Source organism: Argiope bruennichi, chromosome 8 (assembly GCF_947563725.1).
Source record: "Argiope bruennichi chromosome 8, qqArgBrue1.1, whole genome shotgun sequence".
Taxonomy (NCBI): domain Eukaryota; kingdom Metazoa; phylum Arthropoda; class Arachnida; order Araneae; family Araneidae; genus Argiope; species Argiope bruennichi.
This window is the reverse complement of record NC_079158.1, coordinates 117,260,045-117,279,885: the sequence shown is the minus strand read 5'-3', so window position 1 is coordinate 117,279,885 and position 19,841 is coordinate 117,260,045. Positions and strand designations below refer to the sequence as shown.

Here is a 19,841-nt window from a genome sequence, read left to right as displayed (position 1 = left end):
TTCATACCATGATCTCCAAGTATGCATTTAAAAACAGATGATGGACATGCAAAGCTATGATCAAGATGATTCATTTGGTAATGGAATTATAGTTCACTTGATTTCTAACAGTTTCAATATTTGTGATTACAAATGCCAAAAATGAAATCAATTTTGCACATTTAAAGCCAATTGAGGTGACAAAGACGAGCCATTGTTCTTATATTCTATTCTGTTGCACAAAGTAGTATACTATACTATATTACTTCAATATTCAGTTTCTATACTTTGAAATATTTTTGTAATATATAATTTAATTTAAATGATGTCCTCAATTCTCACAATTACATTAAATATTATACTTAGTGTATGATTTGAAATTATGCAAAGATTTTAGAATAATTCCAGATACTACTAATCTCTTAACAAAACACTAAAAAGGTGTTCACCTTTTGAGACTCTTCCTTGCCATAGGAAGGGAGGAGAGATCTTCCTTCAAAAGGAACTGACGAATGCCTAGGATGTAGTCCTCTAGATACGTAGGCCAATGCAGAGCCTTAATATCGAAGTTGAACATCTACAAAAAAGAAAAAGATTACATTTTTATAATATACATGTTGTCTTTCAGTTGCCAATTTAACTATATTAAATAAATTTCTTTAACATTTTTACAGTTTTTCAGGAAAATTCAACAGATATCTCTTACAGATATGGATTTAATTAATAGATTTTAAGAAAGCATTCTATACTTTGATATTCATTTTTATTGCTATTCTTTCATCTTTTTTTTAGCATGTGCTGATCTCAAAAATTCTATGCTTACACTGGATTAAAGATTTGATAAATTCAAATATTAAAATGATATACATATATTCATATTTTCAATAATACAATAATGCAACAAAATTTGAACCAAGAAAAAATATATATATATTCTGCTATCTAATTTCCTGAAGTTATCTATTTATTTGGTCTGTCATTGGTTAAAAAACAGAAGAAGCTAATTACAACTTTTTAAATTCAGATTCTTCAATAATTTGAATTTTTCCTCCAATCTCTTGAATTTCCTATTTAATAAAGCACTCATGAAAACTAGTTTTGTTTAAGTTGAATTTAATTCAAAAAATACAAGTACTGAGTCTAGGCTAATATAATTGATAGTATTCTTTTTAGAATTATTAATTATATTTCTATTTTAACAATTATCAAAAAAATACTTGGGACAAACCCAAATATTTATTATCATTTAATTAAATATAAATTTGCTTATTTTTCTTAGCAACTTAATTTATAATACAATTTTAAAAAGAAATGAGTAGTTGCTTCAAACTACTTCAAAACCAATTCAGTCAGTATTACAAAGCAGAATAATCTGATACAAAAGTATTATGACAATATAACCTAGTTTAATGTCCTGCCTTGGCTTTTTTTTTCATTGAAAACATGTATTTTACCCCAGGCCCTTTACCCCATATAATGGTTCACATAACACTGACAAGCTGTCATGTTCTCCAATATTAATTACATGAGTAAAACATTTATCTTCACCCACCCATCAATCACTGTTAAAAATAAAACCATAAATGCATTGTCATCAATACCTTGTCCAAAGAAACGAAATCTCAATTTGGAATCATTTGCATCGGTATAAGCACAAGCATAAATACCCACTGAATACCTGGTTTCATTACAATGAGAAAAGAAATGTATCAGTTACAAAAACATCTCATACAATTATCAATGCCGATCTGTATTTGATACAGCAAAGCTGGGTATTAATCCAAATTTACAATCTAATAAGATTTGTCTACATGAAAGAAACTTTTTTGAAATAATAATTTAAGACAAAATAAATAATAATAAATCATTTATCATATTGTATTCAGTTTATGCATTATATTTTATATACTGTCCTGATATTTGATGCAATGTAAATTTCTACCTAATAATAAAAATGAATGCGAGCCTGCCTATATGTGTCATAATTGTTGTATGAACAGGCATTCTTGTGGACTACAGAAATTTAATGGAATTCATGCTTCTGTGATGTGCATTTCCCTAATTCATATGTAAAATTAATTGCACATCTGCTATTCACTTAATTGTAACAACTAAGAACATTTGTTTTCCTATGACTTAAATAGTTAATTTTTTAAATTAGCACTATTTAAAAATAACACAAATAACAAGCCTAAATTATAATAATATTTGATGAATTTATATACCTATTTAATTGATAGTAGTTTTATTAGATTATTTTTCATTTTTATAAGTTAGTTTATAAATATTCCCAGTGCCACCAAATACTGAAATAAAAGAAAAACAAAAGCTTATATCCAAAAGACCAGATTACGATGCAGTTTAAAGACGTTCTTTTAAAATTTTTACAGTAAATTCTTTAAATAAATTATAAATGCTTGTAAAACATTATTTAATAGATATGGCTTTCTTGATTACATTATAACAGCCAAAAGTTGAATAACATTTTTCTGCTCAAAAAAATTTCCACAAAATGTACACACAGCATAAGGATTTAGATATGGTAAATATGCAATACAATTCAGAAAGTGATCATATAGTTGATGATCAACACAGTTATGTAAACACATCATCATCTAAATAGATTTCATTATTTCCAAGCGAGACAATGAAAATGAAACATTTGTTAATATATGCATGATAATTTTTTAAAATTATTGTTTAACAATTTATTTTAATTACCAATAATAAATTTTCCTTAAAAAATATCCAAAATTTTTGGAAAAAATCTCTAATTCATCATGTTAGATGAATGCCAGAATTCTACATCACAGAGCAAGTTTATAAAGGATCATAAAACAGGAATATATATATTCCAGTTTAGAATCATCAATTATGTAGGGAATAAGAATGACTAACTATGCAACTGCTACATTACATCATACATTCTCCTTTAAAGTTTATGTAATATGCTCTCATAATGTCATCAACATAATTTATTGATGAATAAAATAAATATTTGTTCCAGATAAAATTTTAGTAAAATAATGAAAATTTGCACTTGTAAATATCAAAAAACACCTAAATTTCCAGCTATATTTATCCCTGAATTTGCATAATATGGTTAATTATTTTTCTAGAGATAAATATTAGTATGTCAAGATTGTTTCATTAAATATGACTAATAGGTGACAGAATAAAAATTTAGATTTTAAAAATTTTTTAGCAGTACATTAATTCATTCAGCAATAAAATACAATTCTCCACATCATTTAGAGAGACATTTTTTTTTAATGGAAGTATATGCTAATTTGAAAGGCTTTAAAAATTTATTATTGTATAACAATAAGAGTGGAAACCCAGTGTTTATACAAAAAATAATAATAAAATAAATCTGCTTCTTTCATTCTTTTTTTTTTTTTTTTTTTTTGTATTTACAGTTAATTATATTTGAATATTTAAAACTTTTAAACACCATGCATACAAAGAGCCATGTCTAGAAATAAAATTGATATTAATCACAAATTACAAAATTTGTATTCACAAGCATAATAAAATTCCTAATACAGATATCAGCCCCATAATTGGATTATAACTAGCAAAAATGCTAGAAAAACTTAGAATCTGATAAGAAAAGATTTGAGAAAATCAGCCAACCTGTTTGTCTTCAGGAGCGACTTTCTCTAAGAGCATCAGCACATTATTACTGCTGAAGGCCCACTCGTGAGTCGTGAAGTACTCCAAGCACTGTATTGCCCTATGTAACTTCCTATACAGGGGAACGAGTCTAGAAAATTTTAAAAAGGAATTAAATGTCAAAATAAATAAAAGTGATATAATTTAAGCAAAGAAAAATTACATTGAAACCGCCCATTTCTGATAAATATGCATTAAATTTTCAAATTATATAAAATAGTTTAGAAAATTTTCAACATTAACATTTTTTAACACTAAAAGTGTTAATGTTATAAAATTATTTTACAGTATTTAAATTAACATTCCAAAAATACTGAACAAAAATAATTCAAGCTAAATGTTTTCAGCACTGATCAAAAGAAAAGAAAACTACAACATAACAGCTATTCTGTTCTATTCAAAAATTTCAGTATAAAAATATGTGCAAGTTAAAATGTTGTAGCAATAGCAACAAAACAAAAATGCAAAAACCAAATTTAGAGACTTCTATGCAAAGAACATTAACAAGTAAAAACTTTAAGAACAATGGGAATTTTAGCTGCTTAATATACGAAGTACTGAGAAATCACTTTTGACGACCCCACTGATATGCTGAAATTAGTGCATGCAAAAAAATGTCAATATTTTATATGAATATTATATATATTAGTAATCCCCAAAGAAAATTTTTTAATTTCTAAAGAACATATACATTATTTTAGGGGCCTTACAACTATTCTCTTCATTATACCAAGTATGTGCCAATTCTCTTTACCGGTCACCTAAAATTTCAGCTTTAATCTGAAGTAGGAAACAATTAAATTTCAATTAACTCAGTAATACTTAGTAAATCAAAGCATGTTTATAAAATATATTTCTTAAAAATTTTTCATGGCAAGCTGGAAGGAAAATAAATATTTCTCACTATCTAAATTAATTTTTTCAAATTTCTTTCAATCCTTATGCAAAAATAATGAAATATTACATATTGAAGCAAACATTGATAAAGTTGCTTTATTATTGATATTATTTAATTCAACATTTTTAGAAAAATTAATGTTTAATATTATCAGTATTGCCACATTTGGAAAGTAATCAAACGCATTCAAAAGAACTAATGCAGCTTCGGAAATCTAAAGCTGACCATTTTTTACATTATATTGCAAGTAAATATTTGCTTCTTTATTTTTTAAAGCTATTAAACCTTAATATATGTGCATTTAAACAATTTTAAACTAAATAAAGGAAATAAGAAGTTCAGACATTTTATTTATTTAAATGTGGCAATACAGATCTTGTTAAAAACAATCAAAGTCAGGGATTGACGAGTACTTTTCAGCCTGTATCTTCTAAGCAATTGCAACTATAGAAAAACTTTTAGTACAAAAGTTGTTCATCTTAGCAAGATGCTAATTTATCTAATTTAATTTATTTTTCTATCTATGATCATTAAAAAGGTAAATAAGGTAATATATAATTTTTGAATAGAGGATGTTTAGTGTTCTTAGAATCACAATCAATATAGATTTATAGAACTTTCCTAGAAGTTCTATCATGAGAATAATTGTTATAGTCTTTCTATAAAGAATTTACCTAAAAGATAATATATGCATCATTCAGCATCAATTTTTTTTTTTTTTTCCCCCTTCTTAAAGCTGAAGGTTTTGCAATATTTTAAGATTTTCTTTTTATTACTGGATCAATAAAAGTTTTAATATATTGCAATAAGAAAACAAAATTTCAAAGATTGGCAGTATATTTTTAAACATTTAATTAAATGACAAAAAAACAAATTAAAAATTAAAGATTACATATACAAATTAAAAAATGAAATCATTTTTAAATTTAAATCTTACCTGTTATTACTACAAAACTATATAAAAAAAAATCAAAATTTTTATTAAAATCATGCTTTAAACAAAAACCTACTAAATATGCAAAATAAATAAACAAAAAAGCCAAAAACATTCATACCTGGGCTATAAACAATAGAAGAAAAATCCAGAATAAAATATTTGTAATTACAAAGAAAATATTTACGTGAAACAAACTTAAACCTATTTTAAAAATTTATTAAATTCAGAGAACAAATTGCATAGCATTAAAAAAAATTGTGCAATAATATTTATCATTGTACTGAAACCAATGTTGCTTAAATTCTAATTTAAAATTGTTTTGAGATGCACACTTCTACTGAAGTATGCAAAGTTTAAAGTACAAGTTTTGCAACTTAAGATCCAATAGTTGGGCCTGTACATGGAATTGATTCTGCCTTAAAATTATTATAAGAAATTGAAAAACCAAATGTCTCAAAAATAACATTTTCAATGAAAATACAATGAAGCATGGAATTTATAAAGCTCAAGTGCAGATCTTTTTATTTTGCTTTTATATTATTTTCATATTAATCTGTCCATTAAAATAAACTATTTAAGTCTGTGACAATGTCTACTTTTGGAACTAATTTGATTATGAAAATAACTAAATCAATCAACTCATTTTCTTTTCAAACTATTAAATAGGACTTAATTCTGTGTTGCAGAACTTGAGAATTCCACATCCATGTAGGTGATACTTAAGAAAATTTTTTACAATTACATATTATGATTAATACTATATGATTACTGCATATTATGATTTCTATAATTTCAAATCATTGATATTTAGAAAAAAAATCATAAGAAGGTTTATACTCTATTAGAATATGTATTTTAAAATGCGATAAAAACTATAAAGTATTTTTTTTTTAGCTATTATTCAAGAAAGGCTAAAACTCATTGAATATAATTTTTTCTGTTCTGAAGGTATAAAAGGGGATAACAATTTTATAATTACTATTTGGAAAATGCTAGTCACCACTGACTAATAAGTAAAAAATTTATTTTGAAGGCATAAGGCTATTTTGAAACTGAACTTATTTTGAAGTATAATCAGATAATGTGGGCTATACAAAAAAATGAGGCATTTCTCTTTAGATTTTATAGAAGAAAAAGGGCATTTGATCTTGACAGATTTTTAATATCCATTACAACCACAGACACAGCAAAACTTTGATGGAATCAAACCAATTCAGATTTTCAAATCACTGTATATTAATCGTCCAACACAACATTCAATAAAAATACTCACTGAGGCCTGTGTCCAGTGATCACAGCAGCCAGATCAAGAGCATAGGCAGGAAGGCGATGGTAGAGCAACACACACATCTGGTTCCAGAGGCGAGAATCGGTGAAGCTGCCATTGGGGTAGAAGAACACACCACGGCTGGGGTGGCGTAGGATGAGGGGGATGGCCAATCGCTCCACCCCACCCCACGTTAAATGGTTGGTGCTGCCACTACAACAATTGTATACCAGGAGACTATTGGGTCTAAAAGAAATTGAAATTCTTAAAATTTTATTGTTCCCATATCATTTAGTACAAATACAATTAATAAGAACAGTATAGAAATTGGCACACATTTCAAACTCACACAAGTAATACAACATGCAATGAACAGGAATGATAGTCTTAAGAACTGTCAAATTTTTAATTTAAAATTAGCAGAAAATAAATAGAGAATCAAAATAAAGACATATTTAAAGTATTCTAATCCTTTTATTTATTTTTGATTTTGAAATGGTTCTTGATGCACATTTTCAAAGATCTACTATCTTATAATTGTAATAAATGTCAAATTAGAAATTGGGTTAAAAAACACAGGAAGGACAAAAAATATCAACTTCAGCATTTATCTAACTTTACCTATTTATCTAAATTTTATTTTAATATTAGCCCCTTGAAACACAGAACAAGTTAATTAAATAAACTTGTTTTCCTTACTTTCAATGTCTTTTCTGGGTTTTTTTATTATTTACACAACTAAATGACACACTGATAATGCAATGATTTGCAAATATTACAAATGCAATAATTACAGATAAATCTGCATATTTTCTAGAATTAAGTCTATTATTTTATCTTATTTTTTATTACAAATTTTAAATTAGAAATAAATGCAAAAGTTCAATGAATGAATAGAAACTTGAGTCTAGTTAAAATCAAAGACATATAAAAAATATATTTATAGATACATGTCTTAACTAATGACAAACTAATTTTTTTTTTCCAGTAGGCAATATATTTTAAATAAGAGGAAAATAGAAGAAATAAAACTTAATTTCATTTTTTAACCTTGAAAGTAAATTTTAAGAAATTATAGTTAAATGTCCAGAAATCTAAACCTTACAAAGGACAATCAATTGTTTAAACATCAAATTTAAATATATTGAAATAGCAATGTTAAATTTTCTACTTATTTTTTAAATTAGGCAAAAATTTTTTACCTGTGAGTGGCAGTATACCAAGCAACAGTGATGACTAGATTTATTACAACATCTACAGGTATTAGATCAGCTATACTTGACGATTTACAATGCATAGAACGTAAAATGCCTTTACTTGTCTAAAAAAAATTACAAAAAGATCATAAACATTTGGAAAGTTGCATCAGTTTCATAAAACAAGCAACAGCATAATACAGTATTTACACAGCTCATTGAGAAAATATTTTCTTTTCCAAAACTGCCAGTACAAGAAATATTTGCAGAGTTTTGTTTTTATTCATTTTAACAAAATATATACAAGCTGTATGAAAGCAATGAATCTAAAAGATGTGGTTGACTTAGATCATCTTAAAAACCTAAAAGAGCAATTATCCATGCCCGGATATGAAAATTATTTAAGTCTGTGATTTGCTGAAAATTTATTTTTTAGGTGAATAAGAAGTTATCTTAGGCAAATAAAATAAAATATTAATCATGAAATTACAGCATACTTATAGAATCAATTCAAATAAATCTTAAAAATCACATTTAGTTTATCACATAATTTATAGCTTACTTAGAGATTATTTAAATTTAATATATGACACAAATGTTTTTTTTCCCACCAATCCTCCTTTTTAATATACAGTAATCAGCAGAATTAATTTCCTGGAAACTTTTTTATATATTCCTTAATATGCATGTTACCCCCCTCCCCCTTCATCTGAATGTTGCAGAACTTGGAAAAAGTGATGAATGCCACTAGATTTACTCCCCTTCCCCTTTTCTTTATCTTTCTTAACTCGAGAAATCAGATTAGGCAAGAGAGAAACTTCTTTCAGACAACTTCTTTTCAACCTAATTGAAACAAAATTTGATAAATATATAATTTTTAGTACCATTTCAAATACCAAAATTAATTTATCCACATTCTTTCATTTACATCATACTTGCATACAGTCTAATAACATAGACCAAAAAAGAGACATTTGTTGATGAATTTAACACAAAATTTGATACCAATTTGACACTTCAAATTGCTAAAACTACATATAAAATTTTATCCATTGAGTTTTTTTTATATTTTGTAGTTATGTTCAGTTGCACTCAAATGGATTAACTATCAACAGATGGATTGTATCCAAAATCTGAAAAAAAAAAATCTATTATTTAGTATAAACATCATACATCAAATTTCATCCATTTAACTCAAAATGTTTTGAATTGTTGTGTTCGCAGACAAAATTCCAAAAATTTATTTTTTGAATTGGGAGAGAAAAAATGCAATGATTCATCAAAGTCTCAAGGTCCAATTTTTGGACAATTACAACAATTTGCATACAAGAAAATAAAAGTTGAAAATTATTTATGCTATATATCGTATGTATTATTTATTATTCATCTAATTATGACATGCAACTGCACTGAAATGAAAATTAAATATATATGTATATATACATAAAAAAAAGAAAAGAATACTTACAGCAACTATAAGACCAGTGGGTCCATTAAAATTATCAACCCAACCCTGAAATTAAAATTATAAAATCAGCAAAATGGATCATTTTTTAATGCATTTACCAAAAACTTATTTGATTGGAAATAGCTTTTCATAATTTCCTATTTGTTATAATGAATGAAAAAATTAAATATATTTCTGTAATAACATTCCTTTTTAAACAGGATTAATAACAGAAGCAAATTTTATTTCATTAAGTATCACTAAAGACAAATTTAAACCCATTTTTAACTTTTGCTTAAGTATTTAAGAATAACTTAAAATTCTATAATGCTACCAAATATAAAACACATAATTTTCATTCATTGTTGTAGTATTGAAAAAATGCAAAGCTGTCAATAAAACGGTATGTGAAATAAATGAAACAAAAACTCCTAACTGACAATGATACATGTAATTATTTTTTAATGCTTTCCTGGGTCAATGAAGCAAAACCTTTCATATTATAAAAATAAATTAAATACCTTCAGTTTAGGTAAATTAACTTATTTCTTGATATGCACAAAAAACTTTATTTCATAATAGTTAGATATCATATATGTTAGCACTGATTTTTTTAAAATTCTATATCAAATATAATTTTCATTAAAACTTTTGACAATTTACATGGAAATACTCAAATGCAATTAATACGCAACATGTTCACTGCCGTTTAATATCATACTACTTCCGTGACTTTAGAAACAAGTTAACACACACATTTTAATTTTTTTTTAAAATTCAGTTAAAAAATTATACAGCATTGTAATAGCAATTCATTAAATGAGCATTTGTTAATTGTTGCATATTAAGTTTAAACATGCAAAATTGTTACAAATATAGTCTAACTGAAATCACTTGTTAGACATTAGTGATTATTTTATATATTTAGTTAAAAGCATTGCAATTTATATTCATATTTCTCAAAAATAAATGATGCAACATTAATTAATAATTGGTAAAAATGTAGTAATTCGATACATAGAAATAAAAAGATTCAAACAAAGACAACAACAATTCAGTATCAGAACTGAGAATAACTGCTGTTGAAATTTTTTCAATTCTCAATAAAAGCATTCTTTTTAAAATCGGAATTTATTATTTTGTTACATTCCTTAAATTTACTATATGGATTCATAAAACCTTTGTTGAAAAAGTATACTTGTTTTATAAGATTAAAAATGCTTGAGAAAAGTAAATCAAATACAATAAATCATTTTGCATACAGGAAAAGGTTCTTTCCAGGCAGCTGTGACAATGGATGGTCGCACAATGGCAACTGGCAGGGCTCCACTCTCTTCCACCAGGAGTGTCTCTGCAAGGGCTTTGGTATATGTATAAGTATTGGGACGACCCTTGATTAGATGAGGAGTTAGAATGCTCACAAGATCCTCATCCATCCATCTGGAAAAAAATGCATAAAAATTTAGAAACAGATTACAGATATTTAATTACAGCATCTTAATTTTTGGGAAAATCATCCATCAGTATAATTTGATAACTTATGCAATTGAATCATAATATTTGATTAAATTTCTGAAATAAAAGTATTGTGTAAGGGTAAAATGAAAAAAAAAATGGACAAAATTTTAAACCATTATCGAATTGCAGGAATAATATCTCAGAAGCAATAACTGTTTTCCAAGTTTCCACGCCTAAGCAATATAAAGATACTTGGTGCACATAAAATCTGTTATAGGCCAACTCCATATGCATAGCAGATTTTAGTGGAATGAAACTTGGACCTACAATCCTCATTGAGGTTTATATCATGCAAATTTAAATTGTTATACAAATAATGTATAATCTCTATAAACTTTCTTAACTCCAAATAAATCATATCATGAAATTTGACCTATAAATGTTATCAACAAGACCCTCTTCTTCCTCAAAAGAGAAGAAACTACAAATAAATGAAAAAAATTGAGATAAAAATGAAGCAAAGATATATACTTCATTTAGAATTATAATAATTTTTTTTTTTTGCATTTAAATCAGAAAATTTAAGAAAAATTCATAATTCTATCTTTATTATAAATGTTAAAATCTGGAAGATGGGAAAAGCATTCTAGGTCAAAACTAAAAATATTAAAATTCAACATACTGTTCATTTTTGAATACACGCCAAAGTTTTAAGTACCAAAAATCAGACTACCTAATTTACAGAAAATTGGTTAATGCAGATTTCTAATAAAAAAAGATGAACACAAATCTTCAGTTTTTTTAAAAATTTTGTTAGAATGGGGGGGGGGGAGCTAACCCTCCCTTCTTTACAAAAAGGACAAATACTTTTACAAAAACAGCAAAAAAGTTTCATTGTAAAAATTACATCAATTACCAAAATGAAAAGAAAAGCAATAAAGTAAGTTACTGTAATTTTAATATAACTTACTGGATGGTGTCGATAATCTTCTGTGGAGGCACAGGGGGATCGTAGACCACTTCATCAACTTGTTCCCGATCACAGTTACAATAGGCTGTGGACACATGGATCAGGGCCTAAAATATGTAACCAATGAAAAATGTATTCAAACAGAACAATAAAATTCAAATTCAGAACAATAAAAAATTACCATTCACAATTTTAACCATTTACTAAACTTTCATTAAGAAAAGCAAATATTAAATTATCAAAGAGTATTTAAAGAAAAGCTCATAATCCTAATTTATACAAAAAGTACAGCTTTCACATGAAATGAAATTAAATGCAAGGATAATGTTTTTTCACTAGAATAAATTCCAATTAAGCTTTTATTTATAAATATTTTTTCTCAACCAGATTTAATATAATAATAAACAAAATTTCATAAACTGCTTAGTTAAAAATTGATAACACTATAACCCCCTGTCATAATTTTTAAAAGTTGGAATAGTGGTGTAAATTGTGAGAAAATATTAATATTAATTACTACTTAAACTTAATCTGAAGGGATCAATAGAAGTATTATAAATGATGAGAAAATATTAGGGTAATGCACTCACAAACTTTAGATGAAGTTTTTGAAAAACATAGAAAAAAATTTTTGTAACTATGAAAGTTACCTACCTCCAAGTGAGTCATTTTATGGCACAATTCTACAAGGCGCCGTGTTCCTAATACATTCATATCAACAGATCGCCTGAAATTAAATGCAAATATGCTTTAATTTAAAATTTACAGCTGATTTAATTTTGATGGTGAAGACAAATTATAATGAGAGTAAGCTTCCAAATGAATTCAATTTATGAAAATTTGACTATAGACACCAATATAAGAAAATGATTTATCAATTATTTTCCAGGAATATCTTTAATCAAATATCCAATATTTATAATAAATTTTATTTAAAATATGAAATATGGATTGTTAAATGAACTTAAAGAATGAAATTGTTTCAGATAAATAGTAAAACTAACAGACAAAAATATTTATATTAAACATCTTCATAAAAAAGAAATTCTGAAATTAATTTTTTTTACTCATTTTCTGATATGCTAAATTCTTAAATTTTGTACAACTTCATATTCTTAATAATACATCATGTTAATATCTTCAGAATTTATTCATGATCTAATTAATTGAATTTTGACGTTGCATCCTGCCTGACATTACTTCATAAAGAAATGAGAAAAATTCATTTCAGTAGTTCATAAGATACATAAAAAGGTAGTATAAATATAAAAGTATAAAATAATTAAAATAAAAAAAATCATACTTTTTATACACTAATAAAAGTGTGTTTTCAAATAATTTTTATTAAATTTAAAAATATTCTCAAATATCATTCAAGCATTATTTTCAATTTTAACCCAAGCATATTTTAATAACTATTTTTTATTATTTTCATTACAGAATTTATTCTCACCCATGTGTGGCAATACCAGGGGTGTTTGTGGGACCCCAAAAAATCCCCTGAAACTTTTACGGACTTACTACCGACATTTTGGAGTTTCGAGAAGGGGGGGGGGAGAAATGAAAAATTACAATTATGAAGTATTGAATGACCTAATTATAAAAGTTCAACGAATTACTTTTTTTGCAAAATTAATAACCATTAATTTTGCAAAATTAAGACCTTTGAACCCAGGTCACGTGATCGCACATCTGGCCGAACGAAGTCTCTCCCTTTTTTTTCTGCCGCGCCTACTTGCCGAAAAGAATCCAGAAGAGAATGTCCGAGAACCGGGGGAATGAGTCATAACCTGCAATAAGGAAAGAACAAAAAAGAAGTTTTTTCCCCCTTTTCACGCATTATCACTGCCTTTGGAGAAAGAAAGGAAAAGTTTTCACCACACACACTGACCTTGCGTTTTCTGCTTTCAAAGTAAACAAAATTACCCAGATCAAAATAAATAATTCCTTATTATTCCTACTTCCTTTAGAACGACGATCCCCGGAATTTCCGGGTATCGAAGTTCAAAATCCCCGGAATTCCGGGGTTTCCCCGGAGCACAAACACCCCTGCAATACTAAAAATATATTTATGTGTGTTATTGTTATTAGGTAACTTAGAGAAATCTTTTTAAAATATAGCTAAGATCATTGAATCAGGCCTAAAATACTACCTTGTTATAAAGTATTCAAATCTCTTAAATTTTTTCACATGAAGTGATGCAGTTATTAGAATGTTATCCACATAGGAAAATGAATTTCAAACATAAACTAAAACAACTTCCTAATCACTAAGAGGAATTAGCTTAATCTTATTTTTTCATAGTATCAGCCAATTCAGTGATTTGATATGTTTTAGCACATATATAAATTTGAGCCTCAGGCAATTGTAAGAAAAGTCTATGCATTAAAATAAACTAATTTTATACATATATTATTTTATTATTTATATATATACAAAATAATTATTAGGGGGAAAAAACTCACTTGAGGGGTTCATCAAACTTGACAGTGGCAGCTGAATGAAAGACAATGGAGACAGTGGATATGAGCAGTGACTGGTCAGAGGCACTAATACCCAGTCCAGGGAGAGTCAGGTCACCATGAATAGGAACCAGTTTGGAAGTGCATCCGGGTTGTTCCTTCTTTGCACGCTCAAAGATCTGCAAAACAAATGAATCACTCTTATTACTTATTATATCTATTTATGAAGAATTAAATTGACATTTTATCCGATTTTGAAAAATTATAAAATGAAAAAAATTAAGGCAATTATGATCAGGTAAAGATAAACAAATTTCAAACTAAGTTCAATTTAAAATCTATTCACTACAAAGAATATTTTAATATGAAAAGAGGGAAAAAAATAAGTTAAAAAAATGCCAATATATATATATAATTCCTCCTATAAAACAAATATTACAATGCTTGGAAAAAATATAAAAATTAAGGTAAAAGTAAGGAAAACTTTTTTAAACTACATTTTTTAAGTGCTAAATATCCAAACATTTATTGAAAAATCAAATATCTACCATAATCTATTTATTCTTTATCTAAAAGAGAGGTGGCAGGTACGACAACTATTTATTAAGAAAATTATCTGAACCGAATTGTTCAATAATAAATTATCTAAGAAGAAATCAAAATTCTCAGTTATTTTCTTTGAGATGAAACTTAACAAGCTAATGAAAAAAAAAAAAGTTAAAGTACTTGTACAAAGCCAAAATATACAAATTAATGGAATTCAGATCATCAATTTATAATTTGGTTACATGATTCAAAATTTAGAAATGTGGATTTTTACAGTATAAGCAGATTTTTTTTGAAATTTATTTAAGATTGCCATGCCAAATGGGTCTAGATATTGATATATAGAAAACATTTCAAATATAAGATGTCCTAAATATATGCATACCCATTTTGAACAATTAGCACACAAAAATTAACTAAATGGCAACTCCATAACAGAAATAGATTTATACTTATTTAAAAATTTCTCATTTGTCAAAAATGTTGGAATCTTTTTTTTTTTTTTTTTTTTTTTTCATTGTTCAAGATTTAGAAAAATTGAGAGATTCGAATTTCTAGCCTGCAGTTTGATAATGCTTTAGGTCAGATTTTAAAAAAATTCATTAAGCTAACAAATAAATTTATTTAAAATTACATAAACTATATTAGAGCTAAATATTAATAAAAGAACTTTCATTTCATTGTATCCATTTAATTGATAATTTGTGACAATAGTTCATATGTAGTGTAGTATATTTACAGGAGATTCTTGTTCCATATTACTACTTTCTAATTAAAATGTTATGTTGTATCTACTTCCTCAAAATAATATTTAAACATAATTCTTGCCTTTTTTTTTTAGATAAAAATTGCATATTTTATATCCCTGTTCTTTATATTATTGCAATGAAATAACATAACAAATAGGAATAACAAAAATATCAATAAGTATATTACATATGATAAAATTCTGAAAAAATAATATTATATAAATATAATATGGTTTGCTTATGCATATTATAATATTACAAGGTTAATCTATACTATTCATTCTTGTATTCAAAAACCCTCTGTGTTTTTGTGCATGTGTAAAGAGGCATTTATTAAATTAAAAAAAAATTTTAAAGTGAGAAGAGAAATGGACGGGAAAGATGTTTACACTGAGCAGCAGGATGAAATGGGAATTTTTTGCATAATTAGAGAGGAGTAACAACTGCTCATCTTTATGTATACACATCTTTAAAAAATGCAATTATTGAAAAGTGCTAGTATTAGGCTTTTCAGATAAACAGTATATATAGATAAGGGAAAACTTGTGCATGTGTCTCTCGGTTAGCAATTAATGATAAAATTATCATGAAATATACGAGGTGGTTATAATTAAAGTGCAAGTGTTTGAAGGACTGTAAAAGAAAAACTACTTGAAGTAAGTTGAAGAAATTTGGTGTATGTTATATTTACAACATGGGGAAATGAATTACACAATAAAAGAAATTAGTTAAACTTTTTGTTGTAGGTGGCACTTTTTAATGACAATATTTTATACAATATAATTATAAAATTTTTCTTTGTTAAAATATGAAATGCGTAATGTATTATAATTTTTGTCCAATATGGGATCCTTCAAGTCCTATCAAATAATGTAGATGCAAGATAGTGTGATCCACAGCAGCACCTAATGTTTCCTGCTGGATTTCTAGGACATCTCTAGTAATGCTACTTTTTAAAGCAACAATAGAGTTAGGTTTGTCCTTGTAGACACGATCTTTTAAATATATGCACAGCCATAAATCGCAATTATTCAAATCAGGTGAGCGAGGTGGCCCCGCACTTTGGAAACATCTGCTAACTATACAATCCTCACTAAAAGTCGGTGAAGCAGTTGTGTAACACAATGAGAAATGCGAGATAGTGCTCCATCTTGCACGAATATTGCTGAATCGTGGCAGTTTCTGTCTTGCGAAGTAGGGATCACATTACTTTCTAAAATTTGAGTGTAACTAGTGCCTTTTATGGTGTAGCAAACTAAAATGCTGGTGTAAGATTTTCGGGGGGAAGGGGGGGGGAGAACCAATAATAAAGTCAGCAGTCATACCACATCAAACTGCAACAAATGTTGAATGCAAGGGTTTCCCTAAAACAGTATGCAGGTTGGATGAGCCCCATATCCTACAGTTATGGGTGTTCACTTATCCGGATAAAGTAAAATACGCTTCATCAGTCCACAAAATCTTTCGAATCCATGATTTGTCATCATCAATTTTGGCAAGAATGATGTTGGCAAAATCAATTCTTTGTTGTGGATCAGCTGGTTGCAAGTCCTGCAAAATTTTAATTTCATACAGCATTTTAAAATGTAGCACAAGACTTTGCGTACTGTCGTCCATGGTTTTGATAAAGTCCTTGCTACACTTCAAGCGCTTACAGGTCACTGATCCACTAACCCTGAATCAATTGCTTCCCTAATCTCTTCCATACCTTCCAGATTCACAGATGATCTTCCTCTAGTTCCAGAGAGCACTCCAAATTCTTCTGTAGCTTCAAATTTATTAATCATTTTCTTTAAGCCATTCACAGGCATTGGTCCTTTTCTCAAATCTTTAAGACGACGATATTCTTTCAAAGCAGCACAATAATTGCTATTCTTTTAGTAATAACATTTTACTAACAGAGCACATTCTGCCTTTGACAAAGTCATGACTATAGCTTAAAGATACATGACTTTTATCAATAACGATTTTAAAATTGAAATTAAATATGAATTCATTTTGACATAGTACCGAGCAAAAAAATGTTTTAATAATCTACAGCGTCATCTATTGCAAAAAAATGAACTAAAATTTTTTTTATTGTGTAATTCATTTCCTCGTGTTGTAAATATAACATATACCAAATTTCTTCAACATACTCCAAGTAGTTTTTCTTTTACAGTCCTTCAAACACTTGCACTTTAATTATAACCATCCTGTATATCTTACAGCCACAAAAATCTACATAGTTTGACCACAAAAATCTACATGCATTGTGTCATAATGGTGACTCAATGCACCTCAAATCCTGCATTTTGAAATTTAATGTTTTTTTTTATGATTTTTTTTTGCACCTATTTCCTCATTATATGATTAGTAACTAATAATGGCAGAAAAAAAATTCTTAAACCTACAAAAAGAGCAAAAAATCGATGTTCTAAGAAAGTTTATTTAAGACCTTTGACAAAATATACTAAATTTTAAAAATGTTTAAAAATGTGTAACTTTATTTGGAAAATCATAAAAACTGAAACTAAATTTCTACATTCAATATTCTACTTCTATTATTGTTTCATATTTTTGAGAACATTATTAAAGCATTTCACTTTAATTAAAAACACGAACAATCAAAATATCTTCAATAATGAGTAATTAGTTAGAATTCACCTGGAAAATTGCTAATTATAATTTAAGTTATCAACAACTACTATGACTATTATTGCAACTATTATTGCAATTGAAGATACTCTTGACAACTAATAGCAGATACTTTCAAAATTTCCATTTGAAAATTTATTGTCTTTAAAAATACCGCAGCATTGGAGAAAGCAGAAATGGAACAAAATGGAATAGGGTCTAGAGTCAAAGATCATGAGAAAAAAAAAATGAAGCGATATTTGCTACTATAAATTGTATCACAGGCAGCGTCATGCAAGTGTTGTTAGTAAATATTATATAACAGCTACAAGGACAAAGAGCTATTGAAATTCATGCCAAAGGCTTACTCATCAAAAAGTGTTTAAATACATTCATTTTAAAGCCAATCAATTCAAGGCTTCACAGTTAGTAAAATACAGTGAAAAAAATAATGCACTTGGTAAAAGACCAACCTTAGTTTTTAGCAGTTCATCAAGCCTTTGCTTGGGCTCTTGTCCTTCTTTTGGCCTTAGGAGCAAATAGATAGTCTTAGACTGGGAACAGGATCTTAGAAGCTTTTCTACAAGAACCTAGCAGAAACAAACTTTCCGTTAAAAAACCAAACAATGATATACTTTTTTTTAAAAAAATTTCATACACTGCAAACCTAAATTTGAAAAATTACATTTAAAAGCTACTAATTTTTCTTGCAGCCCAACTTATATTTATAAGCCTAGCATATATTTTTTTAACCAATTCCTTCCAATCAATAATGCACATTTTTAATAAATCATTTCAGAATTTCCCCCAAATTTCAAATAAATAAAACTGAATACTGAATTCATTAATAAACAAAAAGACTGAATGGACTGATTCTGAAGCTTAACTATAATAATGCTATAAAAAATGCACTTTAAAGGATAATAGGCCAAGAAATATAATATCAGAACTGTTAGCACATCACAAAATGTTTATTATATAAAATGCAATAAACATTTTTTTAAAAAAGCTAAAACCATTTCAGCTTTCTAAAGCAATGGAAGAAAATGAGAGTTCTGGAATCGCTTTATAATGATAATCATTCTAATTATAAACAATAGTATATCCACTAAATATCATTTTTTTACTATTGTTTCTAAAAAATTTTTAATACAAATGTTAACTTGATTAAATTTATAAATAATGAACCAGAGATAAAAAGTATTAGCTGTCATGATTCAAAATCAGATTTTCACCAATAATAACTTCATTTCTTTCTTGATTTACAATAAAAAGGTAAATATTTACAAAAGGATAAATAAATTTTAATAAAAATAACATACATCTGGGAAGAGTTAGTAATATGAACTAACCATATACCTCCAAATTCTTCACAACATTCAAGAAAAATATTATCACAATATATTTTTATAAAATTACTGTCTACTAAATAGTTGATTCTGAAATAGCGATACATAAAACTAATATAAATTTTCAATTAAAAATCCTTCCAGATAGAGAGGACATTAAATTTTTTTGAAAATTTAATGCACTAGTTTAATGTCTGATAAAAGTTCGAACAAAGAAAAATTATCTAGAAAGGATATTTGAAAATTATAAAAATAAAACAACAGCATTCAGAATAGAATTTTAAATAGAAC

General features: G+C 26.9%; 1 protein-coding gene across 5 annotated transcripts in view; it reads right to left on the bottom strand.

Annotated features, from left to right (window-relative positions):
- LOC129981755 (putative fatty acyl-CoA reductase CG5065) overlaps positions 1-19,841 on the bottom strand; it is a 66,469-nt gene that overhangs the window by 8,295 nt on the left and 38,333 nt on the right. For 4 of the 5 annotated variants that reach the window (XM_056092737.1, XM_056092740.1, XM_056092739.1 and 1 more), the window contains exons 4-13: positions 18,675-18,791; positions 14,294-14,469; positions 12,482-12,554; positions 11,828-11,934; positions 10,662-10,839; positions 9,421-9,465; positions 7,959-8,077; positions 6,763-7,002; positions 3,616-3,745; positions 429-556 (exon numbers count right to left, since the gene is read on the bottom strand). In XM_056092737.1, the coding sequence (XP_055948712.1) occupies positions 429-556; positions 3,616-3,745; positions 6,763-7,002; positions 7,959-8,077; positions 9,421-9,465; positions 10,662-10,839; positions 11,828-11,934; positions 12,482-12,554; positions 14,294-14,469; positions 18,675-18,791 (1,313 nt within the window). Of the gene's footprint in view, positions 1-424; positions 557-3,615; positions 3,746-6,762; positions 7,003-7,958; positions 8,078-9,420; positions 9,466-10,661; positions 10,840-11,827; positions 11,935-12,481; positions 12,555-14,293; positions 14,470-18,674; positions 18,792-19,841 lie in introns of those variants that run through there. The other variant, XM_056092741.1, reaches the window with a different exon arrangement.